Source organism: Oncorhynchus keta, unplaced genomic scaffold (assembly GCF_023373465.1).
Source record: "Oncorhynchus keta strain PuntledgeMale-10-30-2019 unplaced genomic scaffold, Oket_V2 Un_scaffold_2149_pilon_pilon, whole genome shotgun sequence".
NCBI classification, from domain to species: domain Eukaryota; kingdom Metazoa; phylum Chordata; class Actinopteri; order Salmoniformes; family Salmonidae; genus Oncorhynchus; species Oncorhynchus keta.
The window spans coordinates 772215-797528 of NW_026290864.1; the positions used below are offsets into that span (position 1 = coordinate 772215).

General features: G+C 47.3%; 1 protein-coding gene across 1 annotated transcript in view; it reads right to left on the minus strand.

Moving 5' to 3' along the window:
* Positions 1–2495: 2495 nt before the first annotated feature.
* LOC127928113 (ephrin-A3-like) overlaps positions 2496–25314 on the minus strand; it is a 40997-nt gene continuing 18178 nt past the window's right edge. The window contains exon 5 of the mRNA XM_052515122.1: positions 2496–3103. Within this exon, the coding sequence (XP_052371082.1) occupies positions 2985–3103 (119 nt within the window). The 3' untranslated portion in view covers positions 2496–2984. The remainder of the gene's footprint in view (positions 3104–25314) is intronic.

The window sequence follows — 25314 nt, forward strand, 5'->3', positions numbered from 1 at the left end:
TTGTTGCAACATGGTGCTTATTGAAATGGTAAATCTGAAACCACCTTAGTGGAACTCCGTGTCCTATACAGTACTGCATGTCTCTAGTCCAGTTATCCCCACGTTTACCCCTTCCCAGCGCCCCAACGTACACGACAGCAAAATAAAAAATACAGAACAAGGAAATTGAGCTTCAAGTTTGTAAAAATGCTTACATCACATTTCATTCTGTCAGAGTTCAAGATCTCAGAAAAATCCATTCTCGGCGTGTGAAAGTTCTAGAATGTCTGTGACACGTGTCAAGACGTGTGACCTCTTTGACCCCTATAGGTCAGCTCTGTATCTGATAGGCCATCCATACCTTCATCATCATCATCTTCAGAGCTACTCCAGTAAGCCATGCATGCCCTACTACAGTAGACTGCCTATACACATTGCAGTAAGGTAAGGTGTTACTATGGCCCACAAAGTGACAGTTCCTAGTGAAAAGAGTTAGTCAAGAACCATGGTAACAGGTTAGTACAGTTTGTTCACATTGTTCAGTAACACTTCATTACAGTCCTCTTTCAGACAGTATTAACTTAGTATTTACTAAGGCAGGGTAGCCTAGTGGTTAGAGCGTTGGACTAGTAACCGGAAGGTTGCGAGTTCAAACCCCCGAGCTGACAAGGTACAAATCTGTCATTCTGCCCCTGAACAGGCAGTTAACCCACTGTTCCCAGGCCGTCCTTGAAAATAAGAATGTGTTCTTAACTGACTTGCCTAGTTAAATAAAGGAAAAATGAAAAAATATGTAATGTACTTTCTGGTACCAATACAATGAGTAACTACCAAAATGATTGTTTCTATGATCCCAAAGAAACATGTAATTACCAGCTTACCAGTTTTAGGAAAATAACATGTCAATCAGAGGACTGTAGGATGAAGTTTAACCCATTGTTCTCCTGTCCTCCCAGATACACTTGTTTTGCATGTAGAACCTAAACCCAAGGTTTATTTAGTGTTGTCTGTATGTTCAGATACACTTGGTTTGCATGTAGAACCTAAACCCAAGGTTTATTTAGTGTTGTCTGTATGTTCAGATACACTTGGTTTGCATGTAGAACCTAAACCCAAGGTTTATTTAGTGTTGTCTGTATGTTCAGATACACTTGGTTTGCATGTAGAACCTAAACCCAAGGTTTATTTAGTGTTGTCTGTATGTTCAGATACACTTGTTTTGCATGTAGAACCTAAACCCAAGGTTTATTTAGTGTTGTCTATATGTTCAGATACACTTGGTTTGTTCAGTTACTTAAACTTAAGACATGTACAGTATGTTGCTGTGTGTATTGTCAGTACACACACATACACACACACACACACAGAGTGATTCTAGTTCTAGTGTGTATGGTAAAATAAAACAGGAGAGTTTGGCATGTGGAGTCTGTGGTATGTAGTCCCATTCCATCCGACTCCAGCAGAGAGGAAGAGAGGTCCTCAGTGTACAATACAATACAATGCATTAGATGACAGTATTGCTGTGCTTTTCTGACCTCTGAGATCAGAGATAATGCTATCCAGGAATTCATGAATGAAGGACAAACATGTCTCTAGGGGGTTTAATGATGAGCCAGAGGTTGTGTCAATGTGTATAACAATGTATACAACCACTGACCTAGAACCTATAGCTGTCATTGTATTGACACATATTACTACTCTGATACAGTACTGTAGCTCTCTCTCACCCTCTCATATTAGACTGAGTGATCCCACTTCCCTGTTCAGAAACCTGGACCCAGACTGGCTCTTTCATACCAGGCTGCTTACGGTCCAGATCAGACCAGATCACATGGGAGGAGGACCACTAGATCCAGTTCCACAGAAGGGATCTAGACTAGATCTGGTTGAATCAGGTTGGCAGAACAAAAAGGCAATAATTCAGTTAGTTTCAGTCAAGTTCAATCAGTTCAGTCTCCGGAGCAAGAAACAGGCAACTAGCCCTAAGAAGAGAACTGTGTCAGCCAATCAGATTGCATGAAAAAGTGTCACTGTGTTTCATTGCGATCAGCTGCTCCAATAGAAAGTCAGGTCCTCTTCTCCTCTCTAATAAATGCTGTATGCAGTGTGCATGTTTCAACAGGCTACCTCCACCACATGTTGAGACACACACACTCTGAAACATACCTACACATGCAGGCCCAATGTCCAAAGTCATAAAAGGACACACACACACACACACACACACACACACACACACACACACACACACACACACACACACACACACACACACACACACGCACACGCAATCATGCACACACGCACACGCATGCGCACACGCACACGCACACGCACACACACGCAATCATGCACACACGCACGCGCGTGCATACACACATGCACACACACACACACACACACACACACACACACACACACACACACACACACACACACACACACACACACACACACACACACACACACACACACACACACACCACACACACACACACACAAAAGAAGCCTTCCAACTTCCCTCCTTCACTTCACACACCAACACCAGTCCACACACACACACACACACACACACACACACACACACACACACACACACACACACACACACACACACACACACACACACACACACACACACACACACACACACACACACACCACACACAAAGAAGCCTTCCAACTTCCCTCCTTCACTTCACACACCAACACCAGTCCACACACACACACACACACACACACACACAACACCACACACACACACACACACACACACACACACACACACACACACACACACACACACACACACACACACACACACACACACACACACACCTTGTCAACCAATGTCATTCAGAAGGTCTTCTAACTCTCCATTTTCCATGTTCCCTTAATCTCCTGTCCCCTTTCCCCCAAATCCTCAGTCCTCCTCATCCTTCACCCCTCCTGCCCAAGCCCTCCCATGGCTGGTTGGCATGGTGATACTGATGGGATGGCCGTTGCTAGGAGATGGTGATGGCAGCGAGAAGGAGCGTCGCTATGGTGATGAGTAGGCGATCCCTGGATGGGCTGCTTCCACTGACACTCTTCTCCAGTTTAGGAATCTCAGGGTTAAAATCATCTACATGGAGAGAGAGAGACAGAGAGACAGAGAGAAAGAGACAGGGACACAGAGAGAGACAGAGAGAGACAGAGAGAGAGAAACAGGGACAGAGAGAGACAGATAGAGAGACAGAGAGACAGAGAGAGAGATAGGGACAGAGAGAGACAGAGAGAGACAGAGAGAGAGAGAGACAGAGAGAGACACAGAGAGAGAGACAGGGACAGAGAGAGACACACAGAGAGAGACAGGGACAGAGAGAGACACACAGAGAGAGACAGGGACAGAGAGAGACAGAGAGAGAGAGACAGAGAGAGAAAGAGAGATACAGAGAGAAAGACAGGGACAGAGAGAGACAGAGAGACACAGAGAGAGAGAGAGACAGAGAGAGTGAGAGAGAATTAGCAATCATTTTATTAGAGGGAAACAGCACATCTACCAGTCCAATCGGTGTCAGCATCCTGCCATAGCAATAGAAACAGTGGTAACCTGTCATAGCATTAGAAACAGTGGTAACCTGTCATAGCATGAGAAACAGTGCTAACCTGTCATAGCATTAGAAACAGTGGTAACCTGTCATAGCATTAGAAACAGTGGTAACCTGTCATAGCATTAGAAACAGTGGTAACCTGTCATAGCATTAGAAACAGTGGTAACCTGTCATAGCATTAGAAACAGTGGTAATAGAAACAGTGCTAACCTGTCATAGCATTAGAAACAGTGGTAACCTGTCATAGCATTAGAAACAGTGCTAACCTGTCATAGCATTAGAAACAGTGGTAACCTGTCATAGCATTAGAAACAGTGCTAACCTGTCATAGCATTAGAAACAGTGCTAACCTGTCATAGCATTAGAAACAGTGGTAACCTGTCATAGCATTAGAAACAGTGCTAACCTGTCATAGCATTAGAAACAGTGGTAACCTGTCATAGCCTGAAGAACAGTGGTAACCTGTCATAGCCTGAAGAACAGTGGTAACCTGTCATAGCATTAGAAACAGTGCTAACCTGTCATAGCATTAGAAACAGTGCTAACCTGTCATAGCAATAGAAACAGTGCTAACCTGTCATAGCATTAGAAACAGTGCTAACCTGTCATAGCATTAGAAACAGTGATAACCTGCCATAGCATTAGAAACAGTGGTAACCTGCCATAGCATTAGAAACAGTGGTAACCTGCCATAGCATTAGAAACAGTGGTAACCTGTCATAGCATTAGAAACAGTGGTAACCTGTCATAGCATTAGAAACAGTGATAACCTGCCATAGCATTAGAAACAGTGATAACCTGCCATAGCATTAGAAACTTCTACACCTGCATTGCTTGCTGTTTGGGGTTTTAGGCTGGGTTTCTGTACAGCACTTTGAGATATCAGCTGATGTAAGAAGGGCTATATAAATAAATTTGATTTGATTTGAATTTGAAACTGTGGTAACCTGCCATAGCATTAGAAACAGTGGTAACCTGTCATAGCATTAGAAACTGTGGTAACCTGCCATAGCATTAGAAACAGTGGTAACCTGCCATAGCATTAGAAACAGTGGTAACCTGTCATAGCCTGAAGAACAGTTGTAACCTGCCATAGCATTAGAAACAGTGGTAACCTGCCATAGCATTAGAAACAGTGGTAACCTGTCATAGCATTAGAAACAGTGGTAACCTGCCATAGCCTGAAGAACAGTGGTAACCTGTCATAGCATTAGAAACAGTGGTAACCTGTCATAGCCTGAAGAACAGTGGTAACCTGTCATAGCATTAGAAACAGTGGTAACCTGCCATAGCATTAGAAACAGTGGTAACCTGCCATAGCCTGAAGAACAGTGGTAACCTGTCATAGCATTAGAAACAGTGGTAACCTGTAATAGCCTGAAGAACAGTGGTAACCTGTCATAGCATTAGAAACAGTGGTAACCTGCCATAGCATTAGAAACAGTGGTAACCTGTCATAGCATTAGAAACAGTGGTAACCTGTCATAGCATTAGAAACAGTGGTAACCTGTCATAGCCTGAAGAACAGTGGGATGCTGTAGGCCACAGTTCAGTCTATATAATACAACTACTTATTTTCTCTGTGTTTTCACTGCCACCATGGCTGCTTCTGAATGGCCCCTATTCCCTGTATAGTGCACTACTTTAGACCAGAGCCCTATAGAACCCTATTCCCTGTATAGTGCACTACTTTAGACCAGAGCCCTATAGAACCCTATTCCCTGTATAGTGGACTACTTTAGACCAGAGCCCTATAGAACCCTATTCCCTGTATAGTGGACTACTTTAGACCAGAGCCCTATAGAACCCTATTCCCTGTATAGTGCACTACTTTAGACCAGAGCCCTATAGAACCCTATTCCCTGTATAGTGCACTACTTTAGACCAGAGCCCTATAGAACCCTATTCCCTGTATAGTGCACTACTTTAGACCAGAGCCCCATAGAACCCTATTCCCTGTATAGTGGACTACTTTAGACCAGAGCCCTATAGAACCCTATTCCCTGTATAGTGGACTACTTTAGACCAGAGCCCTATAGATCCCTATTCCCTGTATAGTGAACTACTTTAGACCAGAGCCCTATAGAACCCTATTCCCTGTATAGTGCACTACTTTAGACCAGAGCCCTATAGAACCCTATTCCCTGTATAGTGACTACTTTAGACCAGAGCCCTATAGAACCCTATTCCCTGTATAGTGCACTACTTTAGACCAGAGCCCTATAGACCCCTATTCCCTGTATAGTGGACTACTTTAGACCAGAGCCCTATAGATCCCTATTCCCTGTATAGTGGACTACTTTAGACCAGAGCCCTATAGAACCCTATTCCCTGTATAGTGCACTACTTTAGACCAGAGCCCTATAGAACCCTATTCCCTGTATAGTGGACTACTTTAGACCAGAGCCCTATAGAACCCTATTCCCTGTATAGTGCACTACTTTAGACCAGAGCCCTATAGAACCCTATTCCCTGTATAGTGCACTACTTTAGACCAGAGCCCTATAGAACCCTATTCCCTGTATAGTGCACTACTTTAGACCAGAGCCCTATAGAACCCTATTCCCTGTATAGTGGACTACTTTAGACCAGAGCCCTATAGAACCCTATTCCCTGTATAGTGGACTACTTTAGACCAGAGCCCTATAGAACCCTATTCCCTGTATAGTGCACTACTTTAGACCAGAGCCCTATAGAACCCTATTCCCTGTATAGTGCACTACTTTAGACCAGAGCCCTATAGAACCCTATTCCCTGTATAGTGCACTACTTTAGACCAGAGCCCTATAGAACCCTATTCCCTGTATAGTGCACTACTTTAGACCAGAGCCCTATAGAACCCTATTCCCTGTATAGTGGACTACTTTAGACCAGAGCCCTATAGAACCCTATTCCCTGTATAGTGGACTACTTTAGACCAGAGCCCTATAGAACCCTATTCCCTGTATAGTGCACTACTTTAGACCAGAGCCCTATAGAACCCTATTCCCTGTATAGTGGACTACTTTAGACCAGAGCCCTATAGAACCCTATTCCCTGTATAGTGCACTACTTTAGACCAGAGCCCTATAGAACCCTATTCCCTGTATAGTGCACTACTTTAGACCAGAGCCCTATAGAACCCTATTCCCTGTATAGTGGACTACTTTAGACCAGAGCCCTATAGATCCCTATTCCCTGTATAGTGGACTACTTTAGACCAGAGCCCTATAGAACCCTATTCCCTGTATAGTGCACTACTTTAGACCAGAGCCCTATAGAACCCTATTCCCTGTATAGTGCACTACTTTAGACCAGAGCCCTATAGAACCCTATTCCCTGTATAGTGGACTACTTTAGACCAGAGCCCTATAGAACCCTATTCCCTGTATAGTGGACTACTGTAGACCAGAGCCCTATAGAACCCTATTCCCTGTATAGTGGACTACTTTAGACCAGAGCCCTATAGAACCCTATTCCCTGTATAGTGGACTACTTTAGACCAGAGCCCTATAGAACCCTATTCCCTGTATAGTGCACTACTTTAGACCAGAGCCCTATAGATCCATATTCCCTGTATAGTGGACTACTTTAGACCAGAGCCCTATAGATCCCTATTCCCTGTATAGTGGACTACTTTAGACCAGAGCCCTATATAACCCTATTCCCTGTATAGTGCACTACTTTAGACCAGAGCCCTATAGAACCCTATTCCCTGTATAGTGCACTACTAGACCAGAGCCCTATAGAACCCTATTCCCTGTATAGTGGACTACTTTAGACCAGAGCCCTATAGAACCCTATTCCCTGTATAGTGGACTACTTTAGACCAGAGCCCTATAGAACCCTATTCCCTGTATAGTGCACTACTTTAGACCAGAGCCCTGTAGAACCCTATTCCCTGTATAGTGCACTACTTTAGACCAGAGCCCTATAGAACCCTATTCCCTGTATAGTGCACTACTTTAGACCAGAGCCCTATAGAACCCTATTCCCTGTATAGTGCACTACTTTAGACCAGAGCCCTATAGAACCCTATTCCCTGTATAGTGGACTACTGTAGACCAGAGCCCTATAGAACCCTATTCCCTGTATAGTGCACTACTTTAGACCAGAGCCCTATAGAACCCTATTCCCTGTATAGTGGACTACTTTAGACCAGAGCCCTATAGATCCCTATTCCCTGTATAGTGGACTACTTTAGACCAGAGCCCTATAGAACCCTATTCCCTGTATAGTGCACTACTTTAGACCAGAGCCCTATAGAACCCTATTCCCTGTATAGTGCACTACTTTAGACCAGAGCCCTATAGAACCCTATTCCCTGTATAGTGGACTACTTTAGACCAGAGCCCTATAGAACCCTATTCCCTGTATAGTGGACTACTGTAGACCAGAGCCCTATAGAACCCTATTCCCTGTATAGTGCACTACTTTAGACCAGAGCCCTATAGAACCCTATCCCTATGTATCCCTGTATAGTGCACTACTGTAGACCAGAGCCCTATAGAACCCTATTCCCTGTATAGTGGACTACTTTAGACCAGAGCCCTATAGAACCCTATTCCCTGTATAGTGCACTACTTTAGACCAGAGCCCTATAGAACCCTATTCCCTGTATAGTGGACTACTTTAGACCAGAGCCCTATAGAACCCTATTCCCTGTATAGTGGACTACTTTAGACCAGAGCCCTATATAACCCTATTCCCTGTATAGTGGACTACTTTAGACCAGAGCCCTATATAACCCTATTCCCTGTATAGTGCACTACTTTAGACCAGAGCCCTATATAACCCTATTCCCTGTATAGTGCACTACTTTAGACCAGAGCCCTATAGAACCCTATTCCCTGTATAGTGGACTACTTTAGACCAGAGCCCTATAGAACCCATTCCCTGTATAGTGGACTACTTTAGACCAGAGCCCTATAGAACCCTATTCCCTGTATAGTGGACTACTTTAGACCAGAGCCCTATAGAACCCTATTCCCTGTATAGTGGACTACTTTAGACCAGAGCCCTATAGATCCCTATTCCCTGTATAGTGGACTACTTTAGACCAGAGCCCTATAGAACCCTATTCCCTGTATAGTGCACTACTTTAGACCAGAGCCCTATAGAACCCTATTCCCTGTATAGTGCACTACTTTAGACCAGAGCCCTATAGAACCCTATTCCCTGTATAGTGGACTACTTTAGACCAGAGCCCTATAGAACCCTATTCCCTGTATAGTGGACTACTTTAGACCAGAGCCCTATAGAACCCTATTCCCTGTATAGTGCACTACTTTAGACCAGAGCCCTATAGAACCCTATTCCCTGTATAGTGCACTACTTTAGACCAGAGCCCTATAGAACCCTATTCCCTGTATAGTGCACTACTTTAGACCAGAGCCCTATAGAACCCTATTCCCTGTATAGTGCACTACTTTAGACCAGAGCCCTATAGAACCCTATTCCCTGTATAGTGGACTACTGTAGACCAGAGCCCTATAGAACCCTATTCCCTGTATAGTGCACTACTTTAGACCAGAGCCCTATAGAACCCTATTCCCTGTATAGTGGACTACTTTAGACCAGAGCCCTATAGATCCCTATTCCCTGTATAGTGGACTACTTTAGACCAGAGCCCTATAGAACCCTATTCCCTGTATAGTGCACTACTTTAGACCAGAGCCCTATAGAACCCTATTCCCTGTATAGTGCACTACTTTAGACCAGAGCCCTATAGAACCCTATTCCCTGTATAGTGGACTACTTTAGACCAGAGCCCTATAGAACCCTATTCCCTGTATAGTGGACTACTGTAGACCAGAGCCCTATAGAACCCTATTCCCTGTATAGTGCACTACTTTAGACCAGAGCCCTATAGAACCCTATCCCCTGTATAGTGCACTACTGTAGACCAGAGCCCTATAGAACCCTATTCCCTGTATAGTGGACTACTTTAGACCAGAGCCCTATAGAACCCTATTCCCTGTATAGTGCACTACTTTAGACCAGAGCCCTATAGAACCCTATTCCCTGTATAGTGGACTACTTTAGACCAGAGCCCTATAGAACCCTATTCCCTGTATAGTGGACTACTTTAGACCAGAGCCCTATATAACCCTATTCCCTGTATAGTGGACTACTTTAGACCAGAGCCCTATATAACCTATTCCCTGTATAGTGCACTACTTTAGACCAGAGCCCTATAGAACCCTATTCCCTGTATAGTGGACTACTTTAGACCAGAGCCCTATAGAACCCTATTCCCTGTATAGTGGACTACTGTAGACCAGAGCCCTATAGAACCCTATTCCCTGTATAGTGGACTACTTTAGACCAGAGCCCTATAGAACCCTATTCCCTGTATAGTGGACAACTGTAGACCAGAGCCCTATAGAACCCTATTCCCTGTATAGTGCACTACTTTAGACCAGAGCCCTATAGAACCCTATTCCCTGTATAGTGGACTACTTTAGACCAGAGCCCTATATAACCCTATTCCCTGTATAGTGGACTACTTTAGACCAGAGCCCTATAGAACCCTATTCCCTGTATAGTGGACTACTTTAGACCAGAGCCCTATAGAACCTAATTCCCTGTATAGTGGACTACTTTAGACCAGAGTCCGATAGAACCCTATTCCCTGTATAGTGGACTACTTTAGAACAGAGCCCTATAGAACCCTAGGGCTCTATAGAACAGGATACAGGGTAAGGGGTACACTATACAGGATACAGGGTACACTATACAGGTTACAGGGGAAGGGGTACACTATACAGGGGAAGGGTACACTATACAGGATACAGGGGAAGGGGTACACTATACAGGATACAGGGTAAGGGGTGCACGATACAGGGGAAGGGGTACACTATACAGGGGAAGGGGTACACTATACAGGATACAGGGGAATGGGTACACTATACAGGATACAGGGTAAGGGGTACACTATACAGGGAAAGAGGAACACTATACAGGATACAGGGTACTCTATACAGGATACAGGGGAAGGGGTACACTATACAGGGTAAGGGGTACACTATACAGGATACAGAGAAGGGTAGACTATACAGGGAAGGGGTGCACTATACAGGGAAGGGGTACACTATACAAGGGAAGGGGTAGACTATACAGGGAAGGGGTGCACTATACAGGGGAAGGGGTACACTATACCGGGAAGTGGTGCACTATACAGGGAAGGGGTGCACTATACAGGGGAAGGGGTGCACTATACAGGGAAGGGTACACTACACAGGGGAAGGGGTACACTACACAGGGGAAGGGTACACTACACAGGGAAGGGTACACTACACAGGGAAGGGGTGCACTATACAGGGAAGGGGTGCACTATACAGGGGAAGGGGTACACTATACAGGGGAAGGGGTGCACTATACAGGGAAGGGTGCACTATACAGGGAAGGGGTGCACTATACAGGGAAGGGGTACACTATACAGGGGAAGGGGTGCACTATACAGAGGAAGGGGTGCACTATACAGTGGAAGGGGTACACTATACAGGAAGGGGTACACTATACAGGGAAGGGTACACTACACAGGGAAGGGGTGCACTATACAGGGGAAGGGGTGCACTATACAGGGAAGGGGACAACTATACAGGGGAAGGGGCACTACTACACAGGGGAAGGGGTACACTATACAGGGGAAGGGTACACTATACAGGGAAGGGGTACACTATACAGGGAAGGGGTGCACTATACAGGGGAAGGGGTGCACTATACAGGGGAAGGGGTACACTATACAGGGGAAGGGGTACACTATACATGGGAAGGGGTACACTATACAGGGGAAGGGGTGCACTATACAGGATACAGGGTAAGGGGCACACTATACAGGATACAGGGGAAGTGGTACACTATACAGGATACAGGGGAAGGGGTACATTATACAGGGGAAGGGGTACACTATACAGTGTAGGGGTGCACTATACAGGATACAGGGGTAGGGGTACACTATACAGGACACAGGGGAAGGGGTGCACTATACAGGATACAGGGGAAGGGGTACACTATACAGGATACAGGGTAAGGGGTACACTATACAGGATACAGGGGAAGGGGTGCACTATACAGCATACAGGGTAAGGGGTACACTATACAGGGAAAGAGGAACACTATACAGGATACAGGGTAAGGGGTACACTATACAGAATACACTATACAGGATACAGGCTACACTATACAGGATACAGGGGAAGGGGTACAAAATACAGGGTAAGGGATACACTATACAGGGGAAGGGGTACACTATACAGGGGAAGGGGTACACTACAGAGGGGAAGGGGTGCACTATACAGGGGAAGGGGTGCACTATACAGGGGAAGGGGTGCACTATACAGGGGAAGGGGCACACTACACAGGGGAAGGGGTGCACTATACAGGGGAAGGGGTACACTATACAGGGGAAGGGGTACACTACACAGGGGAAGGGGTGCACTATATAGGAGAAGGGGTGCACTATACAGGGGAAGGGGTACACTACACAGGGGAAGGGGTGCACTACACAGGGGAAGGGGTACACTATACAGGGGAAGGGGTACACAGGGGAAGGGGTGCACTATACAGGGGAAGGGGTGCACTATACAGGGGAAGGGGTACACTATACAGGGGAAGGGGTACACTATACAGGGGAAGGGGTGCACTATACAGGGGAAGGGGTACACTATACAGGGGAAGGGGTGCACTATACAGGGGAAGGGGTGCACTATACAGGGGAAGGGGTACACTATACAGGGGAAGGGGTGCACTATACAGGGGAAGGGGTACACTATACAGGGGAAGGGGTACACTATACAGGGGAAGGGGTACACTATACAGGGGAAGGGGTGCACTATACAGGGGAAGGGGTGCACTATACAGGGGAAGGGGTACACTATACAGGGGAAGGGGTACACTATACAGGGGAAGGGGTACACTATACAGGGGAAGGGGTACACTATACAGGGGAAGGGGTGCACTATACAGGATACAGGGTAAGGGGCACAGTATACAGGGGAAGGGGTGCACTATACATGATACAGGGGAAGGGGTACACTATACAGGATACAGGGGAAGGGGTACACTATACAGGATACAGGGGAAGGGGTGCACTATACAGGATACAGGGGAAGGGGTGCACTATACAGGATACAGGGGAAGGGGTACACTATACAGGATACAGGGTAAGGGGTACACTATACAGGATACAGGGTAAGGGGTACACTATACAGGATACAGGGGAAGGGGTGCACTATACAGCATACAGGGTAAGGGGTACACTATACAGGGAAAGATGAACACTATACAGGATACAGGGTAAGGGGTACACTATACAGAATACACTATACAGGATACAGGGTACACTATACAGGATACAGGGGAAGGGGTACACTATACAGGGTAAGGGATACACTATACAGGATACCGGGTAAGGGGTACACTATACAGGATACAGGGTACACTATACAGGATACAGGGGAAGGGGTACACTATACAGTGGAAGGGGTACACTATACAGGATACAGGGGAAGGGGTACACTATACAGGATACAGGGGAAGGGGTGCACTATACAGGGAAGGGGTGCACTATACAGGAAGGGGTACACTATACAGGGAAGGGGTGCACTATACAGGGAAGGGGTACACTATACAGGGGAAGGGGTGCACTATACAGGGGAAGGGGTGCACTATACAGGGTAAGGGGGGAAGGGGTACACTATACAGGGAAGGGGGTGCACTATACAGGGAAGGGGTACACTATACAGGGAAGGGGTACACTATTCAGGGAAGGGGTACACTATACAGGACACTATAGGGGGAAAGGTGCACTATACAGGGAAGGGGTGCACTATACAGGGAAGGGGTACACTATACAGGGAAGGGGTACACTATACAGGGAAGGGGTACACTATACAGGGAAGGGGTACACTATACAGGGAAGGGGTGCACTATACAGGATACAGGGTAAGGGGCACAGTATACAGGGGAAGGGGTGCACTATACATGATACAGGGGAAGGGGTACACTATACAGGATACAGGGGAAGGGGTACACTATACAGGGAAGGGGTGCACTATACAGGATACAGGGAAGGGGTGCACTATACAGGATACAGGGGAAGGGGGCACACTATACAGGGAAGGGGTGCACTATAGGGTAAGGGGGTACACTATACAGGATACAGGGTAAGGGGTACACTATACAGGATACAGGGAAGGGGTGCACTATACAGCATACAGCATACAGGGTAAGGGGTACACTATACAGGGAAAGATGAACACTATACAGGATACAGGGTAAGGGGTACACTATACAGAATACACTATACAGGATACAGGGTACACTATACAGGATACAGGGGAAGGGGTACACTATACAGGGTAAGGGATACACTATACAGGATACCGGGTAAGGGGTACACTATACAGGATACAGGGTACACTATACAGGATACAGGGGAAGGGGTACACTATACAGTGGAAGGGGTACACTATACAGGATACAGGGGAAGGGGTACACTATACAGGATACAGGGGAAGGGGTGCACTATACAGGGGAAGGGGTACACTATACAGGATACAGGGGAAGGGGTACACTATACAGGGGAAGGGGTGCACTATACAGGATACAGGGTAAGGGGCACACTATACAGGATACAGGGGAAGGGGTACACTATACAGGATACAGGGGAAGGGGTACACTATACAGGGGAAGGGGTACACTATACAGGATACAGGGGAAGGGGTACACTGTACAGGATACAGGGTAAGGGGTGCACTATACAGGATACAGGGGTAGGGGTACACTATACAGGATACAGGGGAAGGGGTGCACTATACAGGATACAGGGGAAGGGGTACACTATACAGGATACAGGGGAAGGGGTACACTATACAGGGTAAGGGGTACACTATACAGGATACAGGGTAAGGGGTACACTATACAGGATACAGGGTAAGGGGTGCACTATACAGGGTAAGGGGTGCACTATACAGGGGAAGGGGTACACTATACAGGATACAGGGTAAGGGGTACACTATACAGGGTACAGGGGAAGGGGTGCACTATACAGCCTACAGGGTAAGGGGTACACTATACAGGGAAAGGGGAACACTATACAGGATACAGGGTAAGGAGTACACTATAGAGGATACACTATACAGGATACCGGGTACACTATACAGGATACAGGGGAAGGGGTACACTATACAGGATACAGGGTACACTATCCAGGGAAAGGGGTACACTATACAGGATAAAGGGGAAGGGGTACACTATACAGGATACAGGGTACACTATACAGGGAAAGGGGAACACTATACAGGATACAGGGTAAGGGGTACACTATTCAGGATACAGGGTATACTATACAGGATACAGGTACACTATACAGGATACAGGGAACACTATACATGATACAGGGTAAGGGGTACACTATACAGGATACAGGGGAAGGGGTGCACTATACAGCATACAGGGTAAGGGGTACACTATACAGGGAAAGAGGAACACTATACAGGATACAGGGTAAGGGGTACACTATACAGGATACACTATACAGGATACAGGGTACACTATACAGGATACAGGGGAAGGGGTACACTATACAGGGTAAGGGGTACACTATACAGGATACAGGGTAAGGGGTACACTATACAGGATACAGGGTACACTATACAGGATACAGGGGAAGGGGTACACTATACAGGGGAAGGGGTACACTATACAGGATACAGGGGAAGGGGTACACTATACAGGATACAGGGGAAGGGGTGCACTATACAGGGGAAGGGGTACACTATACAGGATACAGGGGAAGGGGTACACTATACAGGGTAAGGGGTGCACTATACAGGATACAGGGTAAGGGGCACACTATACAGGATACAGGGTAAGGGGTACACTATACAGGATACAGGGGAAGGGGTACACTATACAGGGTAAGGGGTACACTATACAGGATACAGGGTAAGGGGTACACTATACAGGATACAGGGGAAGGGGAGCACTATACAGGATACAGGGTAAGGGGTACACTATACAGTATACAGGGGAAGGGGTACACTATTCAGGGGAAGGGGTACACTATACAGGGGAAGGGGTACACTATACAGGGGAAGGGGTGCACTATACAGGGGAAGGGGCGCACTATACAGGGGAAGGGGTACACTATACAGGGGAAGGGGTACACTATACAGGGGAAGGGGTACACTATACAGGGGAAGGGTGCACTATACAGGATACAGGGTAAGGGTACAGTATACAGGATACAGGGGAAGGGGTGCATTATACATGATACAGGGTAAGGGGTACACTATACAGGATACAGGGTACACTATACAGGATACAGGGGAAGGGGTACACTATACAGGATACAGGGTACACTATACAGGATACAGGGTACACTATACAGGATACAGGGGAAGGGGTACACTATACAGGATACAGGGTAAGGGGTACACTATACAGTATACAGGGGAAGGGGTGCACTATACAGGATACAGGGTAAGGGGTACACTATAGAGGATACAGGGTAAGGGGTACACTATACAGGATACAGAGGAAGGGGTACACTATACAGGATACAGGGGAAGGGGTACACTATACAGGGGAAGGGGTACACTGCCTCTTTGAATTCCATGTCACTGCCCTTCAAGCTTAACATCCTGGTCATTTATCGCCCCTTTCAAGCATCCTTTATCCCGAGGACGCCCATACAGGGTAGGGGTACACTATACAGGATACAGGGGAAGGGGTACACTACACAGGGAAGGGTGCACTATACAGGGGAAGGGGTGCACTATACAGTGGAAGGTCCCAATCTTACACTATACAGGGAAGGGGTACACTATACAGGGAAGGGTACACTATACAGGGAAGGGTACACTATACAGGGAAGGGTACACTATACAGGGAAGGGTACACTACACAGGGGAAGGGGTGCACTATACAGGGGAAGGGTTGCACTATACAGGGGAAGGGGTACACTATACAGGGGAAGGGGTACACTATACAGGGGAAGGGGTACACTATACAGGGGAAGGGGTACACTATACAGGATACAGGGTACACTATACAGGATACAGGGGAAGGGGTACACTATACAGGGGAAGGGGTACACTATACAGTATACAGGGGAAGGGGTGCACTATACAGGGGAAGGGGTACACTATACAGGATACAGGGGAAGGGGTGCACTATACAGGGGAAGGGGTACACTATACAGGATACAGGGGAAGGGGTACACTATACAGGGTAAGGGGTGCACTATACAGGATACAGGGTAAGGGGTACACTATACAGGATACAGGGGAAGGGGTACACTATACAGGGTAAGGGGTACACTATACAGGATACAGGGTAAGGGGTACACTATACAGGATACAGGGGAAGGGGTGCACTATACAGGGTAAGGGGTGCACTATACAGGGGAAGGGGTACACTATACAGGGTAAGGGGTACACTATACAGGATACAGGGTAAGGGGTACACTATACAGGGTACAGGGGAAGGGGTGCACTATACAGCATACAGGGTAAGGGGTACACTATACAGGGAAAGGGGAACACTATACAGGATACAGGGTAAGGGGTACACTATAGAGGATACACTATACAGGATACAGGGTACACTATACAGGATACAGGGGAACGGGTACACTATACAGGATACAGGGTACACTATCCAGGGAAAGGGGTGCACTATACAGGATAAAGGGGAAGGGGTACACTATACAGGATACAGGGTACACTATACAGGAAAAGGGGAACACTATACAGGATACAGGGTATGGGGTACACTATACAGGGTAGGGGGTACACTATACAGGATACAGGGTACACTATTCATGATACAGGGTACACTATACAGGATACACGGGAAGGGGTACACTATACAGGATACAGGGTAAGGGGTACACTATACAGGATACAGGGTAAGGGGTACACTATACAGGATACAGGGTACACTATACAGGATACAGGGGAAGGGGTACACTATACAGGGGAAGGGGTACACTATACAGGATACAGGGGAAGGGGTACACTATACAGGATACAGGGGAAGGGGTGCACTATACAGGGGAAGGGGTACACTATACAGGATACAGGGGAAGGGGTACACTATACAGGGTAAGGGGTGCACTATACAGGATACAGGGTAAGGGCACACTATACAGGATACAGGGTAAGGGGTACACTATACAGGATACAGGGAAGGGGTACACTATACAGGGTAAGGGGTACACTATACAGGATACAGGGTAAGGGGTACACTATACAGGATACAGGGGAAGGGGAGCACTATACAGGATACAGGGTAAGGGGTACACTATACAGTATACAGGGGAAGGGGTACACTATTCAGGGGAAGGGGTACACTATACAGGGGAAGGGGTACACTATACAGGGGAAGGGGTGCACTATACAGGGGAAGGGGCGCACTATACAGGGGAAGGGGTACACTATACAGGGGAAGGGGTACACTATACAGGGGAAGGGGTACACTATACAGGGGAAGGGGTGCACTATACAGGATACAGGGTAAGGGGTACAGTATACAGGATACAGGGGAAGGGGTGCATTATACATGATACAGGGTAAGGGGTACACTATACAGGATACAGGGTATACTATACAGGATACAGGGGAAGGGGTACACTATACAGGATACAGGGTACACTATACAGGATACAGGGTACACTATACAGGATACAGGGGAAGGGGTACACTATACAGGATACAGGGTAAGGGGTACACTATACAGTATACAGGGGAAGGGGTGCACTATACAGGATACAGGGTAAGGGGTACACTATAGAGGATACAGGGTAAGGGGTACACTATACAGGATACAGAGGAAGGGGTACACTATACAGGATACAGGGGAAGGGGTACACTATACAGGGGAAGGGGTACACTATACAGGGTAAGGGGTACACTATACAGGATACAGGGGAAGGGGTACACTACACAGGGGAAGGGGTGCACTATACAGGGGAAGGGGTGCACTATACAGTGGAAGGGTACACTATACAGGGGAAGGGGTACACTATACAGGGGAAGGGGTACACTATACAGGGGAAGGGGTACACTATACAGGGGAAGGGGTACACTATACAGGGGAAGGGGTACACTACACAGGGGAAGGGGTGCACTATACAGGGGAAGGGTTGCACTATACAGGGGAAGGGGTACACTATACAGGGGAAGGGGTACACTATACAGGGGAAGGGGTACACTATACAGGGGAAGGGGTACACTATACAGGATACAGGGTACACTATACAGGATACAGGGGAAGGGGTACACTATACAGGGGAAGGGGTACACTATACAGTATACAGGGAAGGGGTGCACTATACAGGGAAGGGGTACACTATACAGGATACAGGGAAGGGTGCACTATACAGGGGAAGGGGTACACTATACAGGATACAGGGAAGGGGTACACTATACAGGGTAAGGGGTGCACTATACAGGATACAGGGTAAGGGGTACACTATACAGGATACAGGGGAAGGGGTACACTATACAGGGTAAGGGGTACACTATACAGGATACAGGGTAAGGGGTACACTATACAGGATACAGGGGAAGGGGTGCACTATACAGGGTAAGGGGTGCACTATACAGGGGAAGGGGTACACTATACAGGGTAAGGGGTACACTATACAGGATACAGGGTAAGGGGTACACTATACAGGGTACAGGGGAAGGGGTGCACTATACAGCATACAGGGTAAGGGGTACACTATACAGGGAAAGGGGAACACTATACAGGATACAGGGTAAGGGGTACACTATAGAGGATACACTATACAGGATACAGGGTACACTATACAGGATACAGGGAATGGGTACACTATACAGGATACAGGGTACACTATCCAGGGAAAGGGGTGCACTATACAGGATAAAGGGGAAGGGGTACATTATACAGGATACAGGGTACACTATACAGGAAAAGGGGAACACTATACAGGATACAGGGTATGGGGTACACTATACAGGGTAGGGGGTACACTATACAGGATACAGGGTACACTATTCATGATACAGGGTACACTATACAGGATACACGGGAAGGGGTACACTATACAGGATACAGGGTACACTATACAGGATACAGTGTACAATATACAGCATACAGGGTAAGGGATACACTATACAGGGAAGGGGTACACTATACAGGATACAGGGTAAGGGGTACACTATACAGGATACAGGGAAGGGGTACACTATACAGGGAAGGGGTGCACTATACAGGATACAGGGTAAGGGTACACTATACAGGATACAGGGTACACTATACAGGATACAGTGTACAATATACAGCATACAGGGTAAGGGATACACTATACAGGGGAAGGGGTACACTATACAGGATACAGGGTAAGGGGTACACTATACAGGATACAGGGGAAGGGGTACACTATACAGGGGAAGGGTGCACTATACAGGATACAGGGTAAGGGGCACAGTATACAGGATACAGGGGAAGGGGTGCACTATACAGGATACAGGGGAAGGGGTACACTATACAGGGGAAGGGGTGCACTATACAGGATACAGGGTAAGGGGCACAGTATACAGGATACAGGGGAAGGGGTACACTATACAGGATACAGGGGAAGGGGTACACTATACAGGATACAGGGGAAGGGGTACACTATACAGGATACAGGGGAAGGGGTGCACTATACAGGATACAGGGGAAGGGGTACACTATACAGGATACAGGGTAAGGGGTACACTATACAGGATACAGGGGAAGGGGTACACTATACAGGGGAAGGGGTGCACTATACAGGATACAGGGTAAGGGGCACAGTATACAGGATACAGGGGAAGGGGTGCACTATACAGGATACAGGGGAAGGGGTACACTATACAGGATACAGGGGAAGGGGTACACTATACAGGGGAAGGGGTACACTATACAGGGTAGGGGTGCACTATACAGGATACAGGGGTAGGGGTACACTATACAGGATACAGGGGAAGGGGTGCACTATACAGGATACAGGGGAAGGGGTGCACTATACAGGATACAGGGGAAGGGGTACACTATACAGGATACAGGGGAAGGGGTGCACTATACAGGATACAGGGGAAGGGGTACACTATACAGGATACAGGGGAAGGGGTACACTATACAGGATACAGGGTAAGGGGTACACTATACAGGATACAGGGGAAGGGGTACACTATACAGGGGAAGGGGTGCACTATACAGGATACAGGGTAAGGGGCACAGCATACAGGATACAGGGGAAGGGGTGCACTATACATGATACAGGGGAAGGGGTACACTATACAGGATACAGGGGAAGGGGTACACTATACAGGGGAAGGGGTACACTATACAGGGTAGGGGTGCACTATACAGGATACAGGGGTAGGGGTACACTATACAGGATACAGGGTACACTATACAGGAAAAGGGGAACACTATACAGGATACAGGGTATGGGGTACACTATACAGGGTAGGGGGTACACTATACAGGATACAGGGTACACTATTCATGATACAGGGTACACTATACAGGATACATGGGAAGGGGTACACTATACAGGATACAGGGTAAGGGGTACACTATACAGGATACAGGGTACACTATACAGGATACAGGGTACAATATACAGCATACAGGGTAAGGGATACACTATACAGGGGAAGGGGTACACTATACAGGATACAGGGTAAGGGGTACACTATACAGTATACAGGGGAAGGGGTACACTATACAGGGGAAGGGGTGCACTATACAGGATACAGGGTAAGGGGCACAGTATACAGGATACAGGGGAAGGGGTGCACTATACAGGATACAGGGAAGGGGCACTATACAGGATACAGGGAAGGGGTGCACTATACAGGATACAGGGAAGGGGTACACTATACAGGATACAGGGGGGTACACTATACAGGATACAGGGAAGGGTACACTATACAGGGAAGGGGTGCACTATACAGGATACAGGGTAAGGGGCACAGTATACAGGATACAGGGGAAGGGGTGCACTATACAGGATACAGGGTAAGGGGTACACTATACAGGATACAGGAGAAGGGGCACAGTATACAGGATACAGGGGAAGGGGTACACTATACAGGGTAGGGGTGCACTATACAGGATACAGGGGTAGGGGTACACTATACAGGATACAGGGGAAGGGGTACACTATACAGGGGAAGGGGTACACTATACAGGATACAGGGGAAGGGGTACACTATACAGGATACAGGGTAAGGGGTACACTATACAGGACACAGGGAAAGGGGTGCACTATACAGCATACAGGGTAAGGGGTACACTATACAGGGAAAGAGGAACACTATACAGGATACAGGGTAAGGGGTACACTATACAGAATACACTATACAGGATACAGGGTACACTATACAGGATACAGGGGAAGGGGTACACTATACAGGGTAAGGGATACACTATACAGGATACAGGGTAAGAGGTACACTATACAGGATACAGGGTACACTATACAGGATACAGGGGAAGGGGTACACTATACAGGGAAGGGGTACACTATACAGGATACAGGGAAGGGTACACTATACAGGATACAGGGAAGGGGTGCACTATACAGGGGAAGGGGTACACTATACAGGATACAGGGGAAGGGGTACACTATGCAGGGGAAGGGGTGCACTATACAGGGTAAGGGGCACACTATACAGGATACAGGGGAAGGGGTACACTGTACAGGATACAGGGTAAGGGGTGCACTATACAGGATACAGGGGAAGGGGTGCACTATACAGGGGAAGGGGTACACTATACAGGATACAGGGGAAGGGGTACACTATACAGGGGAAGGGGTACACTATACAGGATACAGGGGAAGGGGTACACTGTACAGGATACAGGGTAAGGGGTGCACTATACAGGATACAGGGGAAGGGGTACACTATACAGGGTAAGGGGTACACTATACAGGATACAGGGTAAGGGGTACACTATACAGGATACAGGGGAAGGGATGCACTATACAGGGTAAGGGGTGCACTATACAGGGGAAGGGGTACACTATACAGGATACAGGGTAAGGGGTACACTATACAGGGTACAGGGGAAGGGGTGCACTATACAGCCTACAGGGTAAGGGGTACACTATACAGGGAAAGGGGAACACTATACAGGATACAGGGTAAGGGGTACACTATAGAGGATACACTATACAGGATACAGGGTACACTATACAGGATACAGGGGAAGGGGTACACTATACAGGGTAAGGGGTACACTATACAGGATACAGGGTACACTATACAGGATACAGGGGAAGGGGTACACTATACAGGATACAGGGTACACTATCCAGGGAAAGGGGTACACTATACAGGATAAAGGGGAAGGGGTACACTATACAGGATACAGGGTACACTATACAGGGAAAGGGGAACACTATACAGGATACAGGGTAAGGGGTACACTATTCAGGATACAGGGTATACTATACAGGATACAGGTACACTATACAGGATACAGGGTACACTATACATGATACAGGGTAAGGGGTACACTATACAGGATACAGGGGAAGGGGTGCACTATACAGCATACAGGGTAAGGGGTACACTATACAGCATACAGGGTAAGGCGTACACTATACAGGGAAAGAGGAACACTATACAGGATACAGGGTAAGGGGTACACTATACAGGATACACTATACAGGATACAGGGTACACTATACAGGATACAGGGGAAGGGGTACACTATACAGGGTAAGGGGTACACTATACAGGATACAGGGTAAGGGGTACACTATACAGGATACAGGGTACACTATACAGGATACAGGGGAAGGGGTACACTATACAGGGGAAGGGGTACACTATACAGGATACAGGGGAAGGGGTACACTATACAGGATACAGGGGAAGGGGTGCACTATACAGGGGAAGGGGTACACTATACAGGATACAGGGGAAGGGGTACACTATACAGGGTAAGGGGTGCACTATACAGGATACAGGGTAAGGGGTACACTATACAGGATACAGGGGAAGGGGTACACTATACAGGGTAAGGGGTACACTATACAGGATACAGGGGAAGGGGTGCACTATACAGGATACAGGGTAAGGGGTACACTATACAGTATACAGGGGAAGGGGTGCACTATACAGGATACAGGGTAAGGGGTACACTATACAGGATACAGGGTACACTATACAGGATACAGGGTACACTATACAGGATACAGGGGAAGGGGTACACTATACAGGGGAAGGGGTACACTATACAGGATACAGGGTAAGGGGTACACTATACAGTATACAGGGGAAGGGGTGCACTATACAGGATACAGGGGAAGGGGTACACTGTACAGGATACAGGGAAGGGGTACACTATACAGGGTAAGGGTACACTGTACAGGATACAGGGTAAGGGGTGCACTATACAGGATACAGGGGAAGGGGTACACTATACAGGGTAAGGGGTACACTATACAGGATACAGGGTAAGGGGTACACTATACAGGATACAGGGGAAGGGGTGCACTATACAGGGTAAGGGGTGCACTATACAGGGGAAGGGGTACACTATACAGGACACAGGGTAAGGGGTACACTATACAGGGTACAGGGGAAGGGGTGCACTATACAGCCTACAGGGTAAGGGGTACACTATACAGGGAAAGGGGAACACTATACAGGATACAGGGTAAGGGGTACACTATAGAGGACACACTATACAGGATACAGGGTACACTATACAGGATACAGGGGAAGGGGTACACTATACAGGGCAAGGGGTACACTATACAGGATACAGGGTACACTATACAGGATACAGGGGAAGGGGTACACTATACAGGATACAGGGTACACTATCCAGGGAAAGGGGTACACTATACAGGATACAGGGTAAGGGGTACACTATTCAGGATACACAATATTTATTGACCCTAAACCCATCTGCCTCGCGAATATAACCATAGGGACTGTCGGTTATGAGTCAACCCGCACATCACTCACAGACATTCGTCATTGTGCTGCAGTGTGTGTGGTGACCACTAGAGGTCAGCAGGGGCCAGTGTTAGTGGTCTGACTGGTGCAGTCAGCTGGGAGACGAGACACAGACATGATCAGATTCTCAAGTCCTTTAGAGTTGGACTAGAGTTAGACTCTGCTTCTGTAGTCCATGCACTGTGGAGGATTGCTGAGAATAGATTAAAACGATCATTTGAGATGTGCCAGGGGTTGAGGAACAACACTAGCAGAATGGCAGTCTTCTCCCTTCTCTCTCAATCTGCTACCAGACGTCATGTAATCTATTGGCTGTAGAGACCTGAAGACCACTGGCAGCCATCTAGAGCTGCTGCTTAGAGCCGTTTAGAAAGAACAACTAATCAATTCCTCTTCATTCGTTTATGCTCCTGCTCTCCTTCAGATGGATATGTGGACGTGTGTGTGTGAGTGTGTGTGTGAGTGAGTGAGTGAGTGAGTGAGTGAGTGAGTGAGTGAGTGAGTGAGTGAGTGAGTGAGTGAGTGAGTGCGTGCGTGCGTGCGTGCGTGCGTGCGTGCGTGCGTGCGTGTGTGTGTGTCTGTGTGTGTGTGTCAGACTCAAGGAGGCAGGAGGGGAGACTGTGTCAATATTGATAATAGTTCATCCTATCACTGATGCTGCATCATTACCAATCAGCCTAATGCTATGGAGTGATTAGCAAGATAATGCAACACTGATTGACTGTTTGAGTTGTCAACACAAGCTACAATGATACTAACGCATCTGTCACTAAAACTGA